Source organism: Schistocerca serialis, chromosome 2, assembly GCF_023864345.2.
Source record: "Schistocerca serialis cubense isolate TAMUIC-IGC-003099 chromosome 2, iqSchSeri2.2, whole genome shotgun sequence".
NCBI lineage: Eukaryota > Metazoa > Arthropoda > Insecta > Orthoptera > Acrididae > Schistocerca > Schistocerca serialis.
In genome coordinates, this window is record NC_064639.1 from 435979332 (window position 1) to 436000104 (window position 20773).

At 41.5% G+C, this 20773-nt stretch overlaps 1 protein-coding gene across 1 annotated transcript in view; it reads left to right on the forward strand.

Moving 5' to 3' along the window:
- Window positions 1-20773, forward strand: part of LOC126456042 (A-kinase anchor protein 9-like) — a 499264-nt gene that overhangs the window by 412850 nt on the left and 65641 nt on the right. The window contains exons 41-45 of the mRNA XM_050091796.1: window positions 581-770; window positions 1768-1969; window positions 2059-2209; window positions 14867-15037; window positions 19970-20155. Of these exons, the coding sequence (XP_049947753.1) occupies window positions 581-770; window positions 1768-1969; window positions 2059-2209; window positions 14867-15037; window positions 19970-20155 (900 nt within the window). The remainder of the gene's footprint in view (window positions 1-580; window positions 771-1767; window positions 1970-2058; window positions 2210-14866; window positions 15038-19969; window positions 20156-20773) is intronic.

Genomic DNA, 20773 nt, shown 5'->3' on the forward strand with positions numbered 1-20773 from the left:
TTTTATTGTTTATTGACAGAGAAGGAAAATAAAACTTTGGCAATCAGCGTTCAAGGATAATGTTATCATTTTTTCCGTAGCACCATTTGTTTGCTCAATAATAGTCCACCACCGCTGCTGCGTGACACTTCCCATGTTGCAAATCACACATGTATTCTGCTATTATATCTTTTGTCATCCTGGCCTGTAATGTGATCAGCTAGTACATACCCATGGGTATGCAAATCTATTCCCCACCTGTAATTGTATGCAGTAAAATTCATGAGCATAAAGAAAGTTGACAGATAACACATGGTACAATACTGGACTGGACCATATAAACTGTGGGTGACAGAAAATATGATAATATAGCGCTGGAAATTTCTGGATGGGATATAATAATAGAAGGAATGAAGGTGACTATTCACCATATAGTTGAGGTGTTAAGCGAGTTAGTCATGAGTTCAGTCTTGTTCGTGTGCCTGTCATTGCATAATGTCTCCACTGTGTGGTGGTATTCTAATAACTGTATCATAGTAAAATACTGTATTTCTTAATGTTAATCCTTTATATAATCTGTTTTTGTTCCATTGTTTTGCAGGTCCTGTCACCAGAGGAACTTTCATATGTGCAGCAACTTATTCCAGCTGCAGATAGTATGAACGAAACTAACCATATTGGTATGCGATTATCTACAGTTAATATTACTATCCCTGCAAATAAATTCACATTTCGTAACAGTTGTAGTGGAAGTACTGCAATGCAGACAACTCAGCTGCTTGAACACAAAGGTACACCTGTACAATATTGTTATCTACTTCATCATTTCATCCCCATCAACGCACACGTCGCCCAAGTGGCGTCAAATCGAAAGACCTGCACCAGGCGAACGGTCTACCCGACGGGAGGCCATAGCCACACGACATTTCCATTTATATGTACTCATTTTTTTCTCCATTGTATTTTTCTCCTCTCTATTCTCCCATTTATTCCTGTTCCTTAGTTGGATTAATGTTTTCAATTTTTCATATTCTCATCCTACTTTAATCCATCTTTACTTCTCACTTAGTCCCTTTTTCATTTCTTGACTGAAGCTAGCATACTGCTTACTAATGTATTGCCTTAGACCTCCTACTCTCAGATGTCTTTTATTCATCTACACCTTCCTTCCTCTTCACAACCAGTGGATTTAGCTCAATCTTGAGCCTGTATAACTTATTCTCCACCCATCCCATCTTCCCTATGCAATCATTCATTCCTGTCTTAAGACTGGATGCAGGCTTCCAAAAGATGCTAGTGTTGTGTTCTTTCTAAGAGATTTTCTGTCAGCAGTATTTAGTATTTTGCCTTGTGATGGTAACTAATAACCTGTCTGTTTCTCTGTTTTTAATTTTAATAAATAAGTAATTTAAATTCACTTGTTCTCAATTCTTGTGGGGGGGGGGGGGGGGGGGGAGTTGTCAGCAAGGAAAAAAGTTTGAGAGGTAGCTAGTTCTTATGCCCTCCCCCACTCACTGGGGACTTTCCTGACAATAAGTGATTTATGTACCAGGTCTGGTTGAAATTTATACAGTGGCTTAGGAGGATATGTGGAACATACATACATACGTCCATATTATTATAAAAGTGAATTCATTGTTGATTTCTATGTTAAGACAGTTATTGTGCCGTTTCTTCTTGTATATGGTGCCACTTCTTCTTGTATATGAATGAGGCAGGTAGTATAGATTTCATGAGAATGAGAAAACCCACTATTCATTGCTCAAGACTCTTTTATGGTTTTTTCAGTTGAACAACTTGAAGCAGCTGTGGAATCTGGAAAGAAACATGTTCTGCAGTTACTTGAAAGTTTGAACAAGGAAAAAGCATGTAACTTAGAATCTGAGAAAAAAGTAAATGATTTAATGAGAGTGCAAAGAGAACAAGAAATGGAAATTGAGAATCTAAAAAGACAGACAGTGTACCATGAAGAAAGATTGCAGCAGTTCATGTAAGTTTTATTTTGTATCTGTGTTCTTGACAATATGTGGTTCTCAATAAAATTTTAAAAAAATACATTACATGTATGTTTGTTCACAGTGTGCTATTGGAGAAGGAAAGAGTGAAAGTTAGAGACTTTGAAAATGATCTTCACAAAGAAAAAAATAATGTTAGACACTTACAGTCACTTCTTGAAGCTGAACGTCAGAGGGCCAGTATCTCCAACAGAAAAGATTCAGAGCTTATAGAGGTAAAATACAGCTAATAAGCATTTCATTGTCTTTATGTAAATATTTCTGCTTCATGCAGAATGATATATTGAGGTTTATTTTGAAAAATATGATAGTCACTGTTATGAAATCATTCTTTATGCACACCTGTATGTGGTAAGTTTATTATATTTAGGTTCGAGTCCACTTGTTTGACAGTGTGGTGGCCTTTTGCCACACAACTGTCTTAGGAGTTCCATATAGACCTAGCTCTCAATAGCTGTCTGCTAAGGCAGCCGGTTTCTCCCTTTGCATGTTATTTCCATACCAAGCTGTCATTCCTGCCATGGTAACCGGATACCTGCACATTATGATCGCTGACTACTGGTGGGCAAAAATAGCTCAGTCCATAGCGAGACTTCTGCCGACCTACTCTAGACCAGTCTCCCTCTTCCGTGGTGTCTACGTCAGTTCCTGCGTGCGCTTGCACCAATACGGACACACCACATTGAGGTGCACACCATGAAGTTTTGAGAGACACTCATGCCCTGCCATCTCTACCCCTGCTATGCAGCTGGGCATATAAATGGTGTTTTGTGCCACATCTTGTGCTGAAGACTACTGATTTTGCACGCCATGTCGGAATATCATTGTACTGGTGAAACTTAGGGAGGAGACTGTCACCTGCCTCGGTGTTCACCTTTTCTACTGTGCTACACCTGTTTCCAGCACCAATCACACCGGCAAGTGACTTTTTCGGAACTTATGAGTTTCAAGACTATTTTATGTGTTGGTCTTTGTACAGAGCCTACCATACCTTGCTCTATCATTGGGCAAGTGACTTATAAGTTAAGTAAGGAAACATTCCTACACTGGTGACCCAAAAATAGACTCCGTCGACTTAATATCCTATTTCAGCAGGGTATTACCACCTTGTTCTGTTAGCGCTTATTTCAATTCTCCCACACGTCCACATCCCACCAGCAACCAGTTTTAATGCTACAGACACTGTTGTTTCACATCAAGAGCCATTTGTCTTCTTTTGATGTCCTTTCTGCAACATTGTGGCAGTGGCTTCCTCCTTCCCTCCCAACCGACGCTGCATTGCATGTGACAGTGCTCTGGCACCCCATGACATCATCGCTGGCCTGTCCACATGTCTCATGGAACTGGAAGGCAGCAGTGCTGAGCTGCATGCACTCCTTGTGGCGATGCAACCACCAGTGGCCCTACCACCAGCACCAGACTCCACAGCCAACTCCTGCACCGGTTCCTGCTTCTGTTGCCTCCACTGCCATCCTTCCCTGCTTTGACCCACTGGTGCCCATTGCCCCGTATGCCACTAACACTCTGTCCAGCCATGCTGTGGCTCACCTACTGTGTTTGATGCTGCGGGATCTGAACCTGTGGTTTTCCTTGGGGGACACCATCTTCGTTGGTTGCGGCATCACTCAGGATACCACCAAGTTCGCTATGGTGATCAGCCAGTGCGAGGCAAGTGGAGGTCCAAGATGCCATTTCATTGCTCCTAGCCACCAACAGCTATGAGACACTCTGATGCTCACCGACTGAGATCACGAGATGCTAGTCTCCTTGCCTGAAACCACTGCTGTTGCCATCCCCACCCCCATGTGGCACAGGCAGCTGATCATCATTCCTCCAGCTACTCCGTTTCAACCCCCTCCTCACTGCTCGACATGCTGTCCGCACTGGCCCGCAGCATAGGGCCCAGCGATATCCTCACCCACCTCAGCGCTGACATAACAATGCTACAAGCAACTGTGGCCCGCCTCAATTCCAGTCGCCACCTCCCGCACAGTTCAGCCCACTAGTGCTACAACGGCTACCACCACCACAGCCCTAACCAACCTGCTAACACCTCTCGCGACACAGACGGCCTCTGCTGATGCTGCAAGCGTTTTAGTACAGATGCTGCAAACTGCATGGAGGCCTACTCTTGGCACCTAAACACCAACAGCCACCATAATTAGGCATGCCTGGCTGTTAGTTGATCTCCCAGCATCTGTTAATCTGCAATGCTGGCCCTGCCTCACTTTTCCTGTTGTCTGTCTCTCTGTGGCGGCTTATATGAGAATCTGGCACCATCTCAGCCATCCTCCTCATGGCAGCAAACAACTCCACCATTGTCACCTATGGCATATATCACCATGTTCTCAACCTTGGCCTACAATGGCACCTCCCTTGAACCTTCACCGTCACTGACCCCATTACCAGAATGGACTTCATCGGACACTACTGCATGCTCATTGACTTTGAAGGCCGGTGCATCATTGACTGCGACATTGGGAGATCAACGAAATGCACCAATTGTTTCACTGTTCTTCTCGACGTGAAGCCAGTGGTGTCTTTCAATGCATATGCCGACCTACTGGTGCAGTTTCCTGCTCTTACATATCTGTTCAGTGCACCTCAGGAGATCCACCATTCAACTTTACACTACATGGACGTGGCTCCTGGGACACCGTACTTCTGCTGGCCCCGGTACCTACCACCACACAAACTGAAAATCGTCAAGGTCGCATTTGACGAGCTGCCCACTGCTGATGTGATGTGTCCTTGGAAAAGCCCATGTACTTTCATCCTTCACCTTGTTGAGAAGATGGGTGGTTCCAGGTGCTCATGCAGGATCACCAGGAGGTGAACTAGTGCGCCATCTCTGATTGATACCTGCTGCCGTTCTAACACAGCTGAATTTTCAGCATGATTGACTGCACCAAACTTTCCTCCAGATTCCGGTAGCACCTGAGGATATCCAGAAGACCTTTATGATCTTCAGCCTTCATAGTGCCGCCCAAACATGGCAGCGTTTCTTGGATGGTGTGTTGCAAGGCTGTTTCACCTACCTGGACTACATACTCGTGTTTTCCAGGACACTCAAGGAATACCGTGATCGATCGCCTCTACCGTATTTTCGAATGCCTCCAGGATGCTAGCATCGTCATGAACACAGGAAAGTACATTCTCGGTGTCAGTGAGGTGGCATTCTTGGGCCACATCTTCTCCTCTGCCGGATCACATTCATTGCTTGTCAGTGTACTAGCCATCCTCGATTTCCCACTCCCAGAGACGCTCAAGGACCTCCACCATTTCCTCAGCATGTTAAACTTCTTCCACTGTCTTCTGAGGAATGCCACCGCTATGCAGGAGCTGCACTCCATGGCGTCCAAACAAGAGGGAGCAAGCTGGTACATCACAAATGTAAAATAGCTTCTCTGCCACTAAGTGCAACATGGCGGACGCTACCCTGCTCGCCCATCCCTGTCCCATCGCCCCACTTGCCATAGTGGTCGATGGTAGCCAGACGGCCATTGACACCATCTTGCAACAGCACGTCAGTGACCCCTGGCAGTCTCTTGCATTCTTCTCCAGCAAGCTCTCTGCTGTTCAGTGATGCTGGGATGCATACGACAGATAGATCCTCAACGACTACGAGGCAGTCGAATACTTTCGGCCATCGGTGGAGGCCTCTCACTTTACAGTCTTCACCAATTAGGAGCCCCCACTGTTTGCTCTTGCAAAAGACTTTGACCAGTGCACCCCACGTGAATTCCAGCAGCTGTCGTCCATATCCAAATTTACCACCGACACATGTCACATTTTGGGAATTGACAATGTCATCACTGACTACCTCCGCTACATCTGTGCCGTCAACTCGTCCGTGGACTACAAGGCACTTAGCACCGCCCAGGAGCATGATCCAGAACTCATCTACCTTTGTCTGGGTGATGTTACTAGACTACACAGCTCCCAGCTCAGACAATAGTATTTGGTGTGTTGTATCCACTGGGTGAGTGCACCAATTCCTGTGTGCTGCCTTCCGCAAGGCCACATTTGACCAAAACCTGCCACTTCCTGGCATGCGTGCATTTGTCATTCTAGTGATGTAGCATTTTGTGTAGCCAGATATTCAGAGGGACTACAGGACTTGGACTCGCACCTGCTTCGCCTGGCAGCATGCCAATGTCGGATGCCACATATATATCCCCGTCGCCACCTTCCCAGACATCAGACATCGCTGTGCCCACATTCACATGGACCTCTTCGGCTCTCTAGCTTCTTCTGATGGCTGCTGCTATCTCCTCACCATAGTGGACAGTGTCACCTGCTGGCCTGAGTAGTGTCATTACCTGATGTCACCACTGCCACAGTAGCCACCACCTTCATCTCCATGTGGACTGTCCATTTTCGCTATCTGCCGCTATCATTATGGACCACAGATGCTAGTTTACATTTGCCCTTTTTTGTACGCTGATGGACCTCTGCTGCACTGACCATCTCCTTACTATTGTCTGAGCCAATGGCTGCACCATATCCTGAAGGTCATAACAACAGGTGGATCACTTCCCTGCCACTGGTACTCCTCGGCCCTCAGTCACTCACTCACTCACTCACACAGGGTGAGCAGCAATCTGCCACTATTTGCTGATGAAGCTGTAGTGTACAGGAAAGTGTTGTTGTGTGACTGTAAGAGGATAGGGGACAACATACACAGAATTTCTACATGGTGTTGCGCTACAGCAGCTTGATCAAAATTTGGTAAAATGTAAGTTAATGCAGATGAATAGAAAAAAACAATCCTATAATTTTCAAATACAGTATTGGTGGTATGCTGGTTGACACAATCATGATGATTCAATATCTAAGTGTAAGGTTGCAAACCAATATGAAATGAAATGAAACGAGTACAGGTCAATAGTAGGTAAAGCAAATGGCCAAATTTGGTGTATTGGTAGAATTTTGTGGAAGTGTAACTAACCAATAAAGGAGTTAGTGTATATAATGCTAGTGCAACACAGTCTTGAATACTGCTCGGGTGTTTGGGATCCCAAGTAAATTGTATTAAAGAGAGACATTGAAGTAATTCAGATACATTGTGCTAGACTTATTACCAGCAATCCCGGGTTCGATTCCCGGCGGGGTCAGGGATTTTCTCTGCCTCGTGATGGCTGGGTGTTGTGTGCTGTCCTTAGGTTAGTTAGGTTTAATTAGTTCTAAGTTCTAGGGGACTGATGACCATAGATGTTAAGTCCCATAGTGCTCAGAGCCATTTGAACCATTTATTACCAGCAAGTTCAGTAAACAGGAATCCTTGGAGGGTGGATGATGTTCTTACTGCAATGCATTATTGAGAAAATTTAGGAAACCGGCATTTCTGGCAGATTGCTGACTTCTACTGCCATGTTTTGTGTAAATACCAAATAAGAAAAATTAGGGTCTTTATGGAGTCACATAGACAGTCATCTTTCCTTCAGTCCATTTCCTAGTGGAACAGGATAGGGAATGACTAGTAATGGTACAAGCTGCCCTCCACCAGGCTCCACATGTGACTTGCGGGATATGTATGCAACTCTAGATGTAAATGTATTTCATCAACCAACCAATCTATGCAATATTTTGGCCCATCCTCATGCCACATCCATGCCCATCCTCTTGCTACTTGATCGTATACCTGTGGAAGACACAAGTGCAAGAGCTGTTTGATAGAGCCACCCAGCACATCCTGCTACAGTCCTATCACAAGCTTATTGTATACCATCAGAGGCGGGGCCGCCTGTAAAAGTAGTCATATTGTGTATGAGCTTCGATGCAATTTTCACAAAGCATTTTGCATGACCATGACCATGACCACCAACCATCTGGCCATCCAACTTAATGGCCATCGCCAAACTGTGGCCAGGAAGAGAGTGGGCCAGTAGCAGGACATACTGCTGAGCATAGTATGCTTGATTTCAGTTGCTGCTTTGTGACCCGTGTCATCTGGATCCTTCCCACAATCACCAGTTTCTGTGAAGTGTGTAGATTTTAAGTCTGTCCTTGCATCACGTCTTTCAATCTTATAAACTTCTTGACCTCAGTCTATTAGGTCCCTGCTCCAACCTTTCTTCAGTGTGCCTCAATGCCTCGACTTCAGTGCAGAACTGCAGTCCTAGCACAGTGTACCTGTACATCTGTGTGTGTGTGTGTGTGTGTGTGTGTGTGTGTGAGAGAGAGAGAGAGAGAGTGACACACACACACACACACACACACACACACACACACACACCTGTACAGTTACATTGTGCTGGCTTACTAAATGTTGCGGGAATTTATAAGACTCTCTCTCTATTTTTGAAATAATTTAGTACCTGAAGAATACTTTTAACACAGTCATAGTATATTTCAACTTCCACAGAGAACAAATTCAATATTTCCCACTATAATTATTCAAACTCGTGCAAGTCAGCTGACTCGTCTCACGTCAGATCCGATTAAATACATTTACAATAGCATAGTTTTTACAACCAAGTAATTTATGAACATGTCTTTCTTCTAGCAAGTCCAACACATGAAGTATAATCAACAATTTTTCAGCTGTTCTTCTTTTTCCCTCATTAGAATAATCAACATTATAAAACACCGTAAGAATCATAAACACTCCTTGTTCTTCCAATACAGCTTCTGTGGCATGAGCGGCATACACTTGTCGATGCCATTCGACCGTCGCGTCTACCTTGTGCTCGTAAATCCTTTCCAGCCTGCACACACAAACATGTGTCACGCAGAATGTTCATTCTCACACTAATTTTTAAAATATTGTGTGTTCGAGACGGTAGAAGGATGAGTGGTTCTAGAATTTATGCAGAAATTCTCGAATCACCACATATCCCTCCCCTCAGCTCGAACACGCAATATTTTATACATGCTCATTATGTACATCAGTATTAAATACAATAACAATTCATAATTCCACAGTATGCATTCCACATTCTTTTATTAACCATGCGTAACCCCTTTCTTTACTATTTAGATTTTCTTTTTTCATTTTACTTTGATTATAAAATGGGAGTATTTCACTCAATGTTGGAGTCAATTCTCTTATATCTAGGAGTCGTGGGGCCTAAACCTTTGGTTTCCATTTGTAAGCTCCAGGTGTTCATGACACTTGAGTATTTTACTCTTTATTCTAATTCTTTGTACTGATTCTTTAGTACGTAATAGCCTCATTAATTATAGACTGTTTGTAGCCTGGAGGAACTCTGGGCAAATGAAAGTGTTCTTCTCGACACTTGCAAAATCAAATAAAACATAATTCTGCTCATGGAATATAGGGTTCAAACTTACCAAAATAATTCCTATTAAATGTGTGACTTCTGTCACAGTACTGTCCTTTTCCCCTACAATCAGTACGTAATATCTTACAGGTGGGTTGACCCTTTGAGTGCACTTACTCCTTCCGTTTTTGTACGCACGCCCCTTTTTAAAACATCCCTATTCATCAGGCCACAGGTTGTCCTACCTCCATGTAGGTACGCCCTAATCGTTTATGAGTAGGCCTCATGGTTTATTGCCCTAGTATACATCTTTATGTACACTATAATTAAATATTTCCTGGTAAATATACAAATGTATTATACACTTTGTATATCCTTCTTAATACTTCCTTTGGTCCCTAGAGTCCTCCCCTACTTTTCAACTTATACGTACTTGGTATATACTATGTCTCTATACACTATTTAATATATAATATGTTTACTTAGGTTATAAGAGTCCCACCATCCTACAAATAGCAAAACTCTCTTACTACTTTCAGTATCTCATTTCCTAAACTAATTCCTTCAGCATCATCTTATTTAATTCGACTACATTCCATGATCCTAATTCTGCTTTTGTTGATGTTCATCTTATATCCTCCTTTCAAGACACTGTCCATTCCATTCAGCTGCTCCTCCAGGTCCTTTGCTGGCTCTGACAGAATTACAATGTCGTTGGCAAACCTCAAAGTTATTATTTCCTTTCCTTGGATTTTAATTCCTACTCCAAAATTTTTCTTTTGTTTCTTTTACTGCTTGCTCAATATACGGATTGAATAACATCGGGGATAGGCTACAACCCTGTCTCACTCCCTTCTTAACTACTGCTCCCCTTTCATGCCCCCCAACTCTTGTAACTGCCATCTGCTTTCTATACAAATTGCAAATAGTTTTCGCTCCCAATATTTTACACCTGCCACCTTCAAAATTTGAAAAAGAGTATTCCAATCAACATTGTCAAAAGCTCTTTCTGAGTCTACAAATGCTAGAAACATAGGTTTGCCTTTCCTTAACCTATCTTGTAAGATAAGTCATAGGGTCAGAGCTGCCTCGCATGTTGCAACATTTCTATGGTATCCAAACTGATCTTCCCCGAGGTCAGTTTGTACCAGTTTTTGCATTAATTTGTAAAGAATTTGTGTTAGTATTCTGCAATCATGACTTATTAAACTGATAGTTATGGTATTTTTCACACTTGTCAACACCTGCTTTCTTTGGGATTGGAATTATTATATTCTTCTTGAAGTCTGAACATCTTTCGCCTGTCTCATACATCTTGCTCACCAGATGGAAGACTTTTGTCATGGCTGACTGTCCCAAAGCTCTAACAGAATGTTGTCTACACTTGGGGCCTTATTAGACTTAAGTCTTTCAATGCTTTCTCAAATTCCTCTTGCAGTATCATATGTCCCGTGTCATCTTCATCTGCAACCTCTTCCATTTCCATAATATTGTCCTCTAGTACATCTTCCTTGTATAGATCCTTTATCTACTCCTTCCACCTTTCTGCCGCCTCTTCTTTGCTTCTACATGGTGTTGTGATACAGCAGCTTGATCAAAATTTGGTAAAATGTAAGTTAATGCAGATGAATAGAAAAAACAATCCTATAATTTTCAAATACAGTATTGGTGGTATGCTGGTTGACACAGTCATGATGATTCAATATCTAAGTGTAAGATTGCAAACCAATATGAAATGAAATGAAATAGGTCAGTAGTAGGTAAAGCAAATGGCCAAATTTGGTGTGTTGGTAGAATTTTGTGGAAGTGTAACTTACCAATAAAGGAGTTAGTGTATATAATGCTAGTGCAACACAGTCTTGAATACTGCTCAGGTGTTTGGGATCCCAAGTAAATTATATTAAAGAGAGACATTGAAGTAATTCAGATACATTGTGCTAGACTTATTACCAGCAGGTTCAGTAAACAGGAATCCTGTTTACATCTGCCCCTGGAAATGTCTTACAATTAAAAACCTGGTTCCTAAATCTCTGTCTTACCATTATATAATCCGTCTGAAACCTTCTAGTATCTCCAGGCCTCTTCCATGTATACAAACTTCTTTCATGATTCTTTAACCAAGTGTTAGCAATGATTAAATTACTCTCTGTGCAAAATTATACCAGGCGGCTTCCTCTTTCATTCCATACTTCCAGTCCATATTCACCTATTACTTTTCCATCTCTTCTTTTTCCAACAATCGAGTTCCAGTCCCCCGTGTCTATTAAATTTACATCTCCCTAAACTATCTGAATAATTTCTTTTATCACATCACACATTTCTTCAACTTCTTCTTCATCTGCGGAGCTAGTTGGCATATAAACTTGTGCTACTGTGGTAGGCATGGGCTTCATGTCTATCGTGGCTACAACAATGAGTTCACTATGCTGTTCTTAGTACCTTATACATGTTCCTATTTATTTTATTAAATTATTAAACCTACTCCTGCATTACTGTTATTTGATTTTGTATTTGTAACCCTGTATTCACCTGACCAGAAGTCTTGTTCTTCCTGCCACCGAAATTTACTAATTCCCACTATATCTACCTTTAACCTATCCATTTCTCTTTTTAAATTTTCTACCCTACCTGCCCACCTTTCCCACATTCCACACTCCAGTCCATAGAATGCCAGTTTTGTTTCTGCAGATAATGATGTCCTCCTGAGTAGTCCCCACCTGGAGATCCAAATGGGTGATTATTTTACATCTGGAATATTTTATCCAAGAGAATGCAATCATCATTTAACCATAAAGTAAAGCTCCATGCCCTTGGGAAAAATTACTGCTGTAGTTTCCCCTTGCTTTCAGCTGTTCACAGTACTAGCACAGCAAGACTGTTTTGGTTGATGTTACAAGGCCAGATCAGTCAATCATCCAGACCGTTGCCCTCCAACTACTGAAAAAGCTGCAGCCCCTATTCAGGAACCACACGTTTGTCTTGTCTCTCAACAGATACCCTCCGTTGTGGTTGCACCTACGGTAGAGCTATCTGTATCGCTGAGGCACGCAAGCCTCCCTACCAACGGCAAGGTCAATGGTTCATGGAGGGGGCAGGGGATGTAGTAATAATCCTATATGGAAAGTAGCTGATTACCTACCAATACTCGGCTACCTAATTTTTCATCACCCAGTTCCCACTGCTACCCTGGTGCTAGAGCTGAAATGTTCAACAAAAAATGTCACCAATTAGGGAGCAACTGGGCAACTGGAGTGGCATTTGAATAAGGCACTAATATAGTTATTTCTTATTGTTTAACATGTTGCTACCATCCCAACCCATACATCTGCAGATGCTAGGGAGGTCTTACTCGTAGTGTTCTTCCAGATAGTAAGTGATACATGTGCCAAATTTGGTTGAAATTGTCTCACACATTCCACACTTATGCATTACAATATCACCCCCTTCCCTTCCTCACTCGCACCCATCCTATCCCTGTGGGTCACTTTGTCATCTGGACTATTATCATTTTGCATAGCAACCACTAGTACTATAGATACAACACAAACATTCATTGTTTGTGATTATTTTTGTCAACCACTTCCTACTCCCACCCTAAATCCCATCAAACCACTGGGGCTGAAATTTCTTTGGAAGTGTCAGCAATCAAACTTAAAATGCTGAAAATTACAGGATCAACGCTAATATGGGCCATTCACAATTATTTTTACATTTCACATCCCTCTCATCCCCCACTCCTAAGGGTGTCTTATACTCCCATCCTCCAGTTTTTATTTCCAGATATTACATCATCTGAAGCATAAAGCGGTCACCAGTTTAGTATTGGAGGGCAGTGTGGAGGGTAAAAGTCATAGAGGGAGACCAATAGATGAATACACTAAGCAGATTCAGTAGGTACTGTGAGATGAAGAAGCTTGCACAGGATAGAGTAGCATGGAGAGCTGCATCAAACCAGTCTCAGGACTGAAGACCACAACAACAACATCATATTACATCATATTTGTACCAAGTAATGGCTCAAGATGTTCCAGGGTTATGCATAACATGCCATCAATTCGCCTCTCCACCCCTACAAATAGGGGATCTGAGGGTATCTTACCCTAACACCATTTTTTCCTAGATCACAAGCGTTATGTGTACTATGTTTCGTTCAGATTTCTTCATATATTGCAGACCTACATACATCATCCCCATTCCTCCCCTAACACAAACCTCACCCACCCTGTGTTGGAAGTGCGTCCTGGTCCCAAAGAATTTTTTCCAGATAGTAAGTCATATGTGTATCAAGTTTGGTTGAAGTTACTCCTAGCGTTCCAGAGTCATGCTTTACATGCCACCCCTTCTTACCATCTCCCCCAACCCTAGTAGTTAAATGTAATCAGGGATGTCACCAGTCACCCCAATGACCGTGACACTTAAAGACTCAACACTAATATCAGTTTTTTTCTGCCTTTACATGCCAGCCCCTTCACAAGCCCTCCATGATCATAAGTCAAGTGTATACAAAGTTTGGTTGAAATTGCACCGGGAATTCCCACCCTAAATCCCATCAAACCACTGGGGCTGAAATTTCTTTGGAAGTGTCAGCAATCAAACTTAAAATGCTGAAAATTACAGGATCAATGCTAATATGGGCCATTTACAATTATTTTTACATTTCACATCCCTCTCATCCCCCACTCCTAAGGGTGTCTTATACTCCCATCCCACCCTGTGTTGGAAGTGCGTCCTGGTCCCAAAGAATTTTTTCCAGATAGTAAGTCATATGTGTATCAAGTTTGGTTGAAATTACTCCTAGCGTTCCAGAGTCATGCTTTACATGCCACCCCTTCTTACCATCTCCCCCAACCCTGGTAGTTAAATGTAATCAGGGATGTCACCAGTCACCCCAATGACCGTGACACTTAAAGACTCAACACTAATATCAGTTTTTTTCTGCCTTTACATGCCAGCCCCTTCACAAGCCCTCCATGATCATAAGTCAAGTGTATACAAAGTTTGGTTGAAATTGCACCGGGAATTCCAAGTTACAAGTCCATATCACCACTTTTCCACCCCATCACAAATAGGAGTACTAGTGGTGCCTTACCTCCCACCGAGCGAGGTGGCGCAGTGGTTAGCACACTGGACTCGCATTCGGGAGGACGACGGTTCAATCCCGTCTCTGGCCATCCTGATTTAGGTTTTCCGTGTTTTCCCTAAATCGCTTCAGGCAAATGCCGGGATGGTTCCTTTGAAAGGGCACGGCCGATTTCCTTCTCCATCCTTCCCTCACCCGAGCTTGCGCTCCGTCTCTAATGACCTCGTTGTCGACGGGACGTTAAAACACTAATATCCTCCTCCTCCTATCCTTACCTCCACGATGATTGTTTCCCGATGCCACTTCACGAGTACCCCAAGTGCTGTAGTCCATTCGCATATGTGCATGCATGCTTACACACACACACACACACAAAGGTAGGTAATTCCTCCAACGAGAACACCAGACTTTAATTATTTTTTTCTTCCTCTGAGCCACAGATAATACTGTTCATGATGTTTATTTTATTATGTTGTCTGACAGAAATAAATAATCCAAATGTGTGATGGAGGTACTTTATTTGAGTGTATATGAGTGAAATATTCTTTTGCAATTTATATTTCCAGTCAATGAGAATCAAACTGGAAAACGCTCTTGACAATGAGATGAGACTTCGTATACAAATAGACCAGGCAAAAAGCAATCAGGAAGCACTAATGTCTCAGTTAAAATGCCAGCAGTTGAAGACGGAATCAGGAGTAAACTCAAGAGACACTGCTACATTGATTACTCTAAAGGTTTGTAATGTATGGTAAAAAAATACTTAGTCTAGTCAAATTAATATCCTTCTGAATTGTCTTGTTTGTAGTAAGGTTATACGTCTCTGAAAAAAGAGATATTTAAATTATTGTGTTTTTAATACTGTCTTGTGTTTTGTCCCATGGCTGCATATTGCTATGTGAGCTGGCAACTACCATGTATGTACAGCCGGCGTCAGCACACTTCTCTGGCAGGTTCGCTTGTCACGTCTCCCATATCTCAAACAATGGAGCAGCTACCTGATTATTCTTTTGCTTTGATATAAAATTTGACACCCATACTCTTCCAGCTTGAAAACCATTTTCATAAACAGGAGTGAAATACACTACTACTACCAAACATTAAGGAGGGTCATGATCAGCTTACATCTTGAATGTCTGTTCAAATATGAAATGTTGTAGGAAGTACTATGTAGTCCAGCTAATTGCAGGCAGTCTGTTCTGTGGTGCCACAGCCATGCTCCACGTTGTTCAGAATTCTGAAAACATAAGCTGCATGCAAATTTTTCCCTAATGGCTATCAGCACTTTATGGCTGGCACAAGGTAATGAATGGCTGGTTGAGAGTAGCTAGATAAGTGTAAACAGTCTCATCAACTTTTTCAGTCTTTCATACACTTCTTCCTGTAGTTTTCCGTATTTCTAAACTTCTACATCAAATATCTTGTGTAAAGGCTCCGAGCTGTGTCATGTTGTTGGGCTGTAGATATATACAGATGACACCCAACTTCGCTTGGTCAGGCATCATTCTCTGGATAAAATTGTGTGTTTTAATTTGATAAGTCTCTTCCTCAAAAACTCGTACTGCTCCGTTTGAAATTTCATATTGTGTGTTTGTAAATATCGCATGAGCTCTACCGTGTATTATTGTTATGAATTAAGGGACATATAAAGATGACTACCTCTTAAGAGTTAAATGAGAACTTTCTGCCTATGACCCCCTCAGTACTAAGTTCATGAGTTTCTGAAGCACTCTGTGTACTATGTTTCATCCCATGGTCACTTTATTGTATTTGTAAAACCTCTACAGCACAATGGAAACTCTTTTCTCTTGGTCTCTATCCTCAAGTAGTACTTGGCTGTAATGTTTGCCTCTATCTAACACTGAAGACAGTTCACTTTTTTTAACACATTAACTATCTCATGTATTCAGAACAACAAGAAGCTATATTTACACTGTATCCATTTTGTGAGCTGTTGTTGGCTGTGTTGTGTCATTTCCATTGACCATTTTGTCCAGTTTCAGGGGTAACATGGTAAGAGAGAGATTCCATGTGGTCATGTTTTTGTCTGAGCTATTTTATAATCTCTTACTGCAGTGCTTCCTTTGGATCATGTATTTGACAGAGTCAGATTCCTATATGTCTTTAGTTCACCTCTGATAATTAGTTTCTCTTAGACTGATGCTGACCATATGTCAGTTTCTCTTCTGGTTAGCTGAGTATGTCCTGTTAACCAGTTCACAACTGTAGAGTGGACTACCATTCCCCCTTGTTCTCGTTGCCTGCTCGAATAGCTTCCTTCAGCTTTGCAGTTCACAACTTTTGTACTGCATTACCTTGTAGCACTTATTAACTGTTGGTTACATGTGTCCACAAGCCAGCTTCCCACCTGCACAGGGCACTCACAGTTCTTCTGTTAGTATGTGCATGCTGATCACAGGGCATCAAACCACTGAAGTACTTTTTCCTTTCCTGTCCTGCGCTTTTACTGTCTAACTCTCTTTCCACAGACTTATTCTCTAGTACAGAATCTCTGCTGATTAACCTAGCTCACTTGTAGTATGTTGATTACAGCTTTTTCCACTTTATTCCTTTTATTATACACCATATATTTTGGTTATCTACTGTTAAATCCTACCATTGAATTTGACTTTCACTGTTTCAAAACTCCTTTACAGAATGTGTGGATGGTGTGGTGAAGCTCATCCCATATCCAGGATGGTAACTTGCCCAAGTGGGGTTTGTTGGGCACCTGTTCAATGGTAACCCTATGACCACACAAAGGTCACACTATTAATGCCTTAGCTGTCACCTTGTGCATGCTGAGGAATAGGTGCAGGTTGTTTGGGGGAACCAGGATTTGGGGCACTAACCATGATGCCAGGTTTTGCTCTGGCTAGGTAGTGTCCATAAGAAGATCTCTTGTTTGGAGTAGAGGGCATCATGGCAGGTTTTCATCAAAGTTATCAGCCAGGGGCTTGAGGCTCTGGCAGTCTCCTCAGGCAGAGTGGAATTCATTGCAGATCATTATGACCCTAGGAACTTTCCCTCCTTGGTCATGCCATGGTGAGAAAACAAAGCCAAGCAACTTGCAGACACTTAATGCTCTCAGTTCCTGGTTTGTAGCCAAAATGATGGACAGTCCTTCCTCTTGACTAAGCCAATGTTTTTTTGGTGAGTATTGAAAACATATTTGACAAATCCCCTTCCCTTAGTAAATTACAAAGTGATTCCATCTTAATGAAGTCCTAGCTAGTCCTCGGAGTTACTAAACAATTTCGTGGTATACCAGTTACCATAACACCCCATAAGGACAAAATGGTAAATAATTAATTTTTCACCAAGACTTAACACTGAAGGTGGATGCAGAACAAGGCAAACACTTAGAGAAGTAAGAGATCAGGGCCTGCAAGATTGACACCAGCACATAAGTCCTCAGTTTTGATGGGGATTCACATACAAAGAAAGATTAGAGAATATGTCTTCCCAGTGTACTACTCACTACATAATTTGTGAAGACTGTGGCTGCCTACTTCACCAAAGTTCACCGTACGTGCTACCAGTTGAATATGTCAGTTGCAGGAGCAACACCTCATACAGGTCCACAAAGTGTGAGATACTAATTAAGGAACACAGCGTAGAGGAACTGAAGGTCACTGATGGCCTTTCAAATTTTGAAGTTTGGAAAAGTATGGTTTTGGTTATATTATGTCTCCATGATTTCGATTTTTGCCACTCCTGTGTCCAGGTCATCAGCAGTATGTGGTGTATGTATTCACTCGACATCGACCTCTGCTAGTTGAACAAATAAACTTGACCATGGGGGTGGTAGGTTCTCCCGTCTCATGTATTATGTGGTACCTTCTTCCAAAACCACTTCCTGCAATCAGCCAGAGAAGAAAAATCGATCCTATCCCAGAACTATACCTGGGCACCAGCATTTGGATGTTGCTGCAAAGTCCTGAGTTCTGAGAGTCCTCTTTGATAAAAAGCTGACATGGCCGCCTCATGTTTGTCAACTAGAAACCATGTGTGAGAGCTTAACACTTTGTGCTTCCTTGCCCACACCTCTTGGGGGGTGTATTGTGCTATTCTTCATGTTTACAAGGTCATGGTCTCTTCTTGATTGGACTATGATTGCTAGGTTTATGGCTTAGTGGTACCTTCAGCTTTTGATATTGTTTAACCCAGTCCACCATCATTGAGTAAGATTCCATAGACATGCTCACTTATGTCAAAATCTGAAAATTTCCTAATCATCCAGCTCATCAGATTCTTTTTGCACGCAAAGAGCATTGACCCCCTGACATCTGCCCTTTGGTGGACTTTCCAGTTGGATTATGCCTTGAAGCCCTCTGCAGAGGGGTTCAAACAACCTCTGTAGAATGTGTTCCTGTGTTTTCCCTTGCTCCCTTCCCCCACTCCCCCTCTCCCCCCTCCCCCCTCCCTCCTCTCTCTCTTGGTTAGCACATATGGAACAATCTGTTTTGAGGTCGTTTTGCACTTTGATTTGCAGTGGGAAATGTGACATACTATTTTGGGTAGTCTGTCACATCTGTTGCAGCTCTCTGGCTCAGATGTATACTTACATAATATGGTTGTTCCTTTTCAGTTGCATTCCACTGCTTTTATTCTTTACTGTAGCTTTAATTACTATCTACCTCCAATAACTTCTCTCACAGTACTTGATTCCAGAATTTGTGGCTTGACATCTCTTTTCCTAGGAAGCAGTCATTTCTTCTTCTTCAACTCCATCTTCAACCAATTCACTGCAAGTACCACGTATGAGTTACTCGCAAGTTTTAATTAACATGTACCATTAGCTCTATTAAAGCTTTGGTGTTTATTACGGTCTGTGTTGCACCTTTGATGCTGTTGATGCCAGTCATATTGTTTCAGTAGATACTATTCTGTTAAATCTTCCCTGTTTTGCAATGATTTCCAGCAGTAGGGTTGTAATTTGTTTAAATATAAGTGTGATGTTGATGTTAGGTACTTAACTCACATTTGCAGATTTCTGTCAGTAGACTACATCATGTGGAGCTGCTTTGTGTAGAGCCTTCCATATACAAATTGCATGGTTCCCAACACTATAAAAATTTTGTTGACATGCTGCTTTGTTAGCATATGCTAATATTGTACATTAGCCTGATTTGGAAGATTTTTAGTTAAATTCAGTGTCTCACACAAAAAGTTTTCCTTCAATAAATTTTTCTTTTTACACTATAATATTAGATGGTTAAATAACTAAATGAACTTCTAATCTTAGCTCATTAATTCGGTGTTTATGTTGATTTAGTTGCAACTGTAGAAGTGTGGAGAAGGCATATGTTTATGTAGTACTTTTATAATTAAATATAATCTGTAGGTCAGTTATAAAAACCTGATCTTCTGGGAAAAAACTTCAAACTTTAGTACACTTTCTGTTGTACTTGCACCAAAAATCAATTTTCAGCACAGGACACAATCTGCTTACACATTCTACCACCATTTTAATTTGTGTGCTTGTGTGTGTGTGTGTGTGTGTGTGTGTGTGTGTGTGTGTGTGTGTGTGTGTGTGTGTGTGTCTTCATTATAAGAAATAATACTTGTTTAAAATAATTGCTAGTTACAAAGATTGCATTATTAATAAATACTTGTGCAGTATCGTGAAATCATTATAATTAACATCAGTACTCAATTTATAATAGGAGAAATGTGCTAAGCTGGAAGCCATTGTTCGTCAAGAGCAACGTAGGATGGTAGAATTACAAACAGCTCTGAGTGAAGAGAGGATGATTTGGCAACAGAGACTGGAATCGGAAAAATCATTAATTCATCAGTTGAGAACAGATATGGTTTTTGTAAAAACTCAGAAAGAAGGCCTTGAAAAGCAGGTAGGAATTGGAAGCACAATTTTGGATTTGGCCTATTATAGCTTTGTAAGAAGAGTTTTTAAAAACAACTTGAATACAATTACTCTTTTTTTTTTTTTTCTGTTTTGAGAATACTCATGTGATCACAATTCCTCAATGACTTGGCACCTTTAGTGTACGAAATTTGTATAAGTTCCTGTAATGAAGTGCACTATTTAGTAAACATTATTTACAGTAATTTTTAAAAAAAGAATATAAACACTATAAGTAGAGGTTTACATTATCCTAAAAATTTAACTTCCAAATAGAGCTCCTAACAACAAGCGGACATCTACAGTCAAACACTAGAAAAAAAATTGGGCAGATATTTTAAGAAACAGGCTGGCAAAGGTCAGGAACTCGCACAAAGTAACAATTTTTCAAAGGACAGCATGTTTGTATTTGACTGTCAGCTTTGTTAAGCCTCTAAGGGAACTATGTTGACTTTGGAATGAAATGTACCTTTATGCCAGAAAATATTTAAATTTTTAACCTGTTTGTAGACATGAAATCTTCCACTTGGGAATTTACCTACAGCCAAAATTGTAATCGAGCTCAGCGACATAAAACTAGCAGAAAGATGAAAATGTTGTCCTTCAA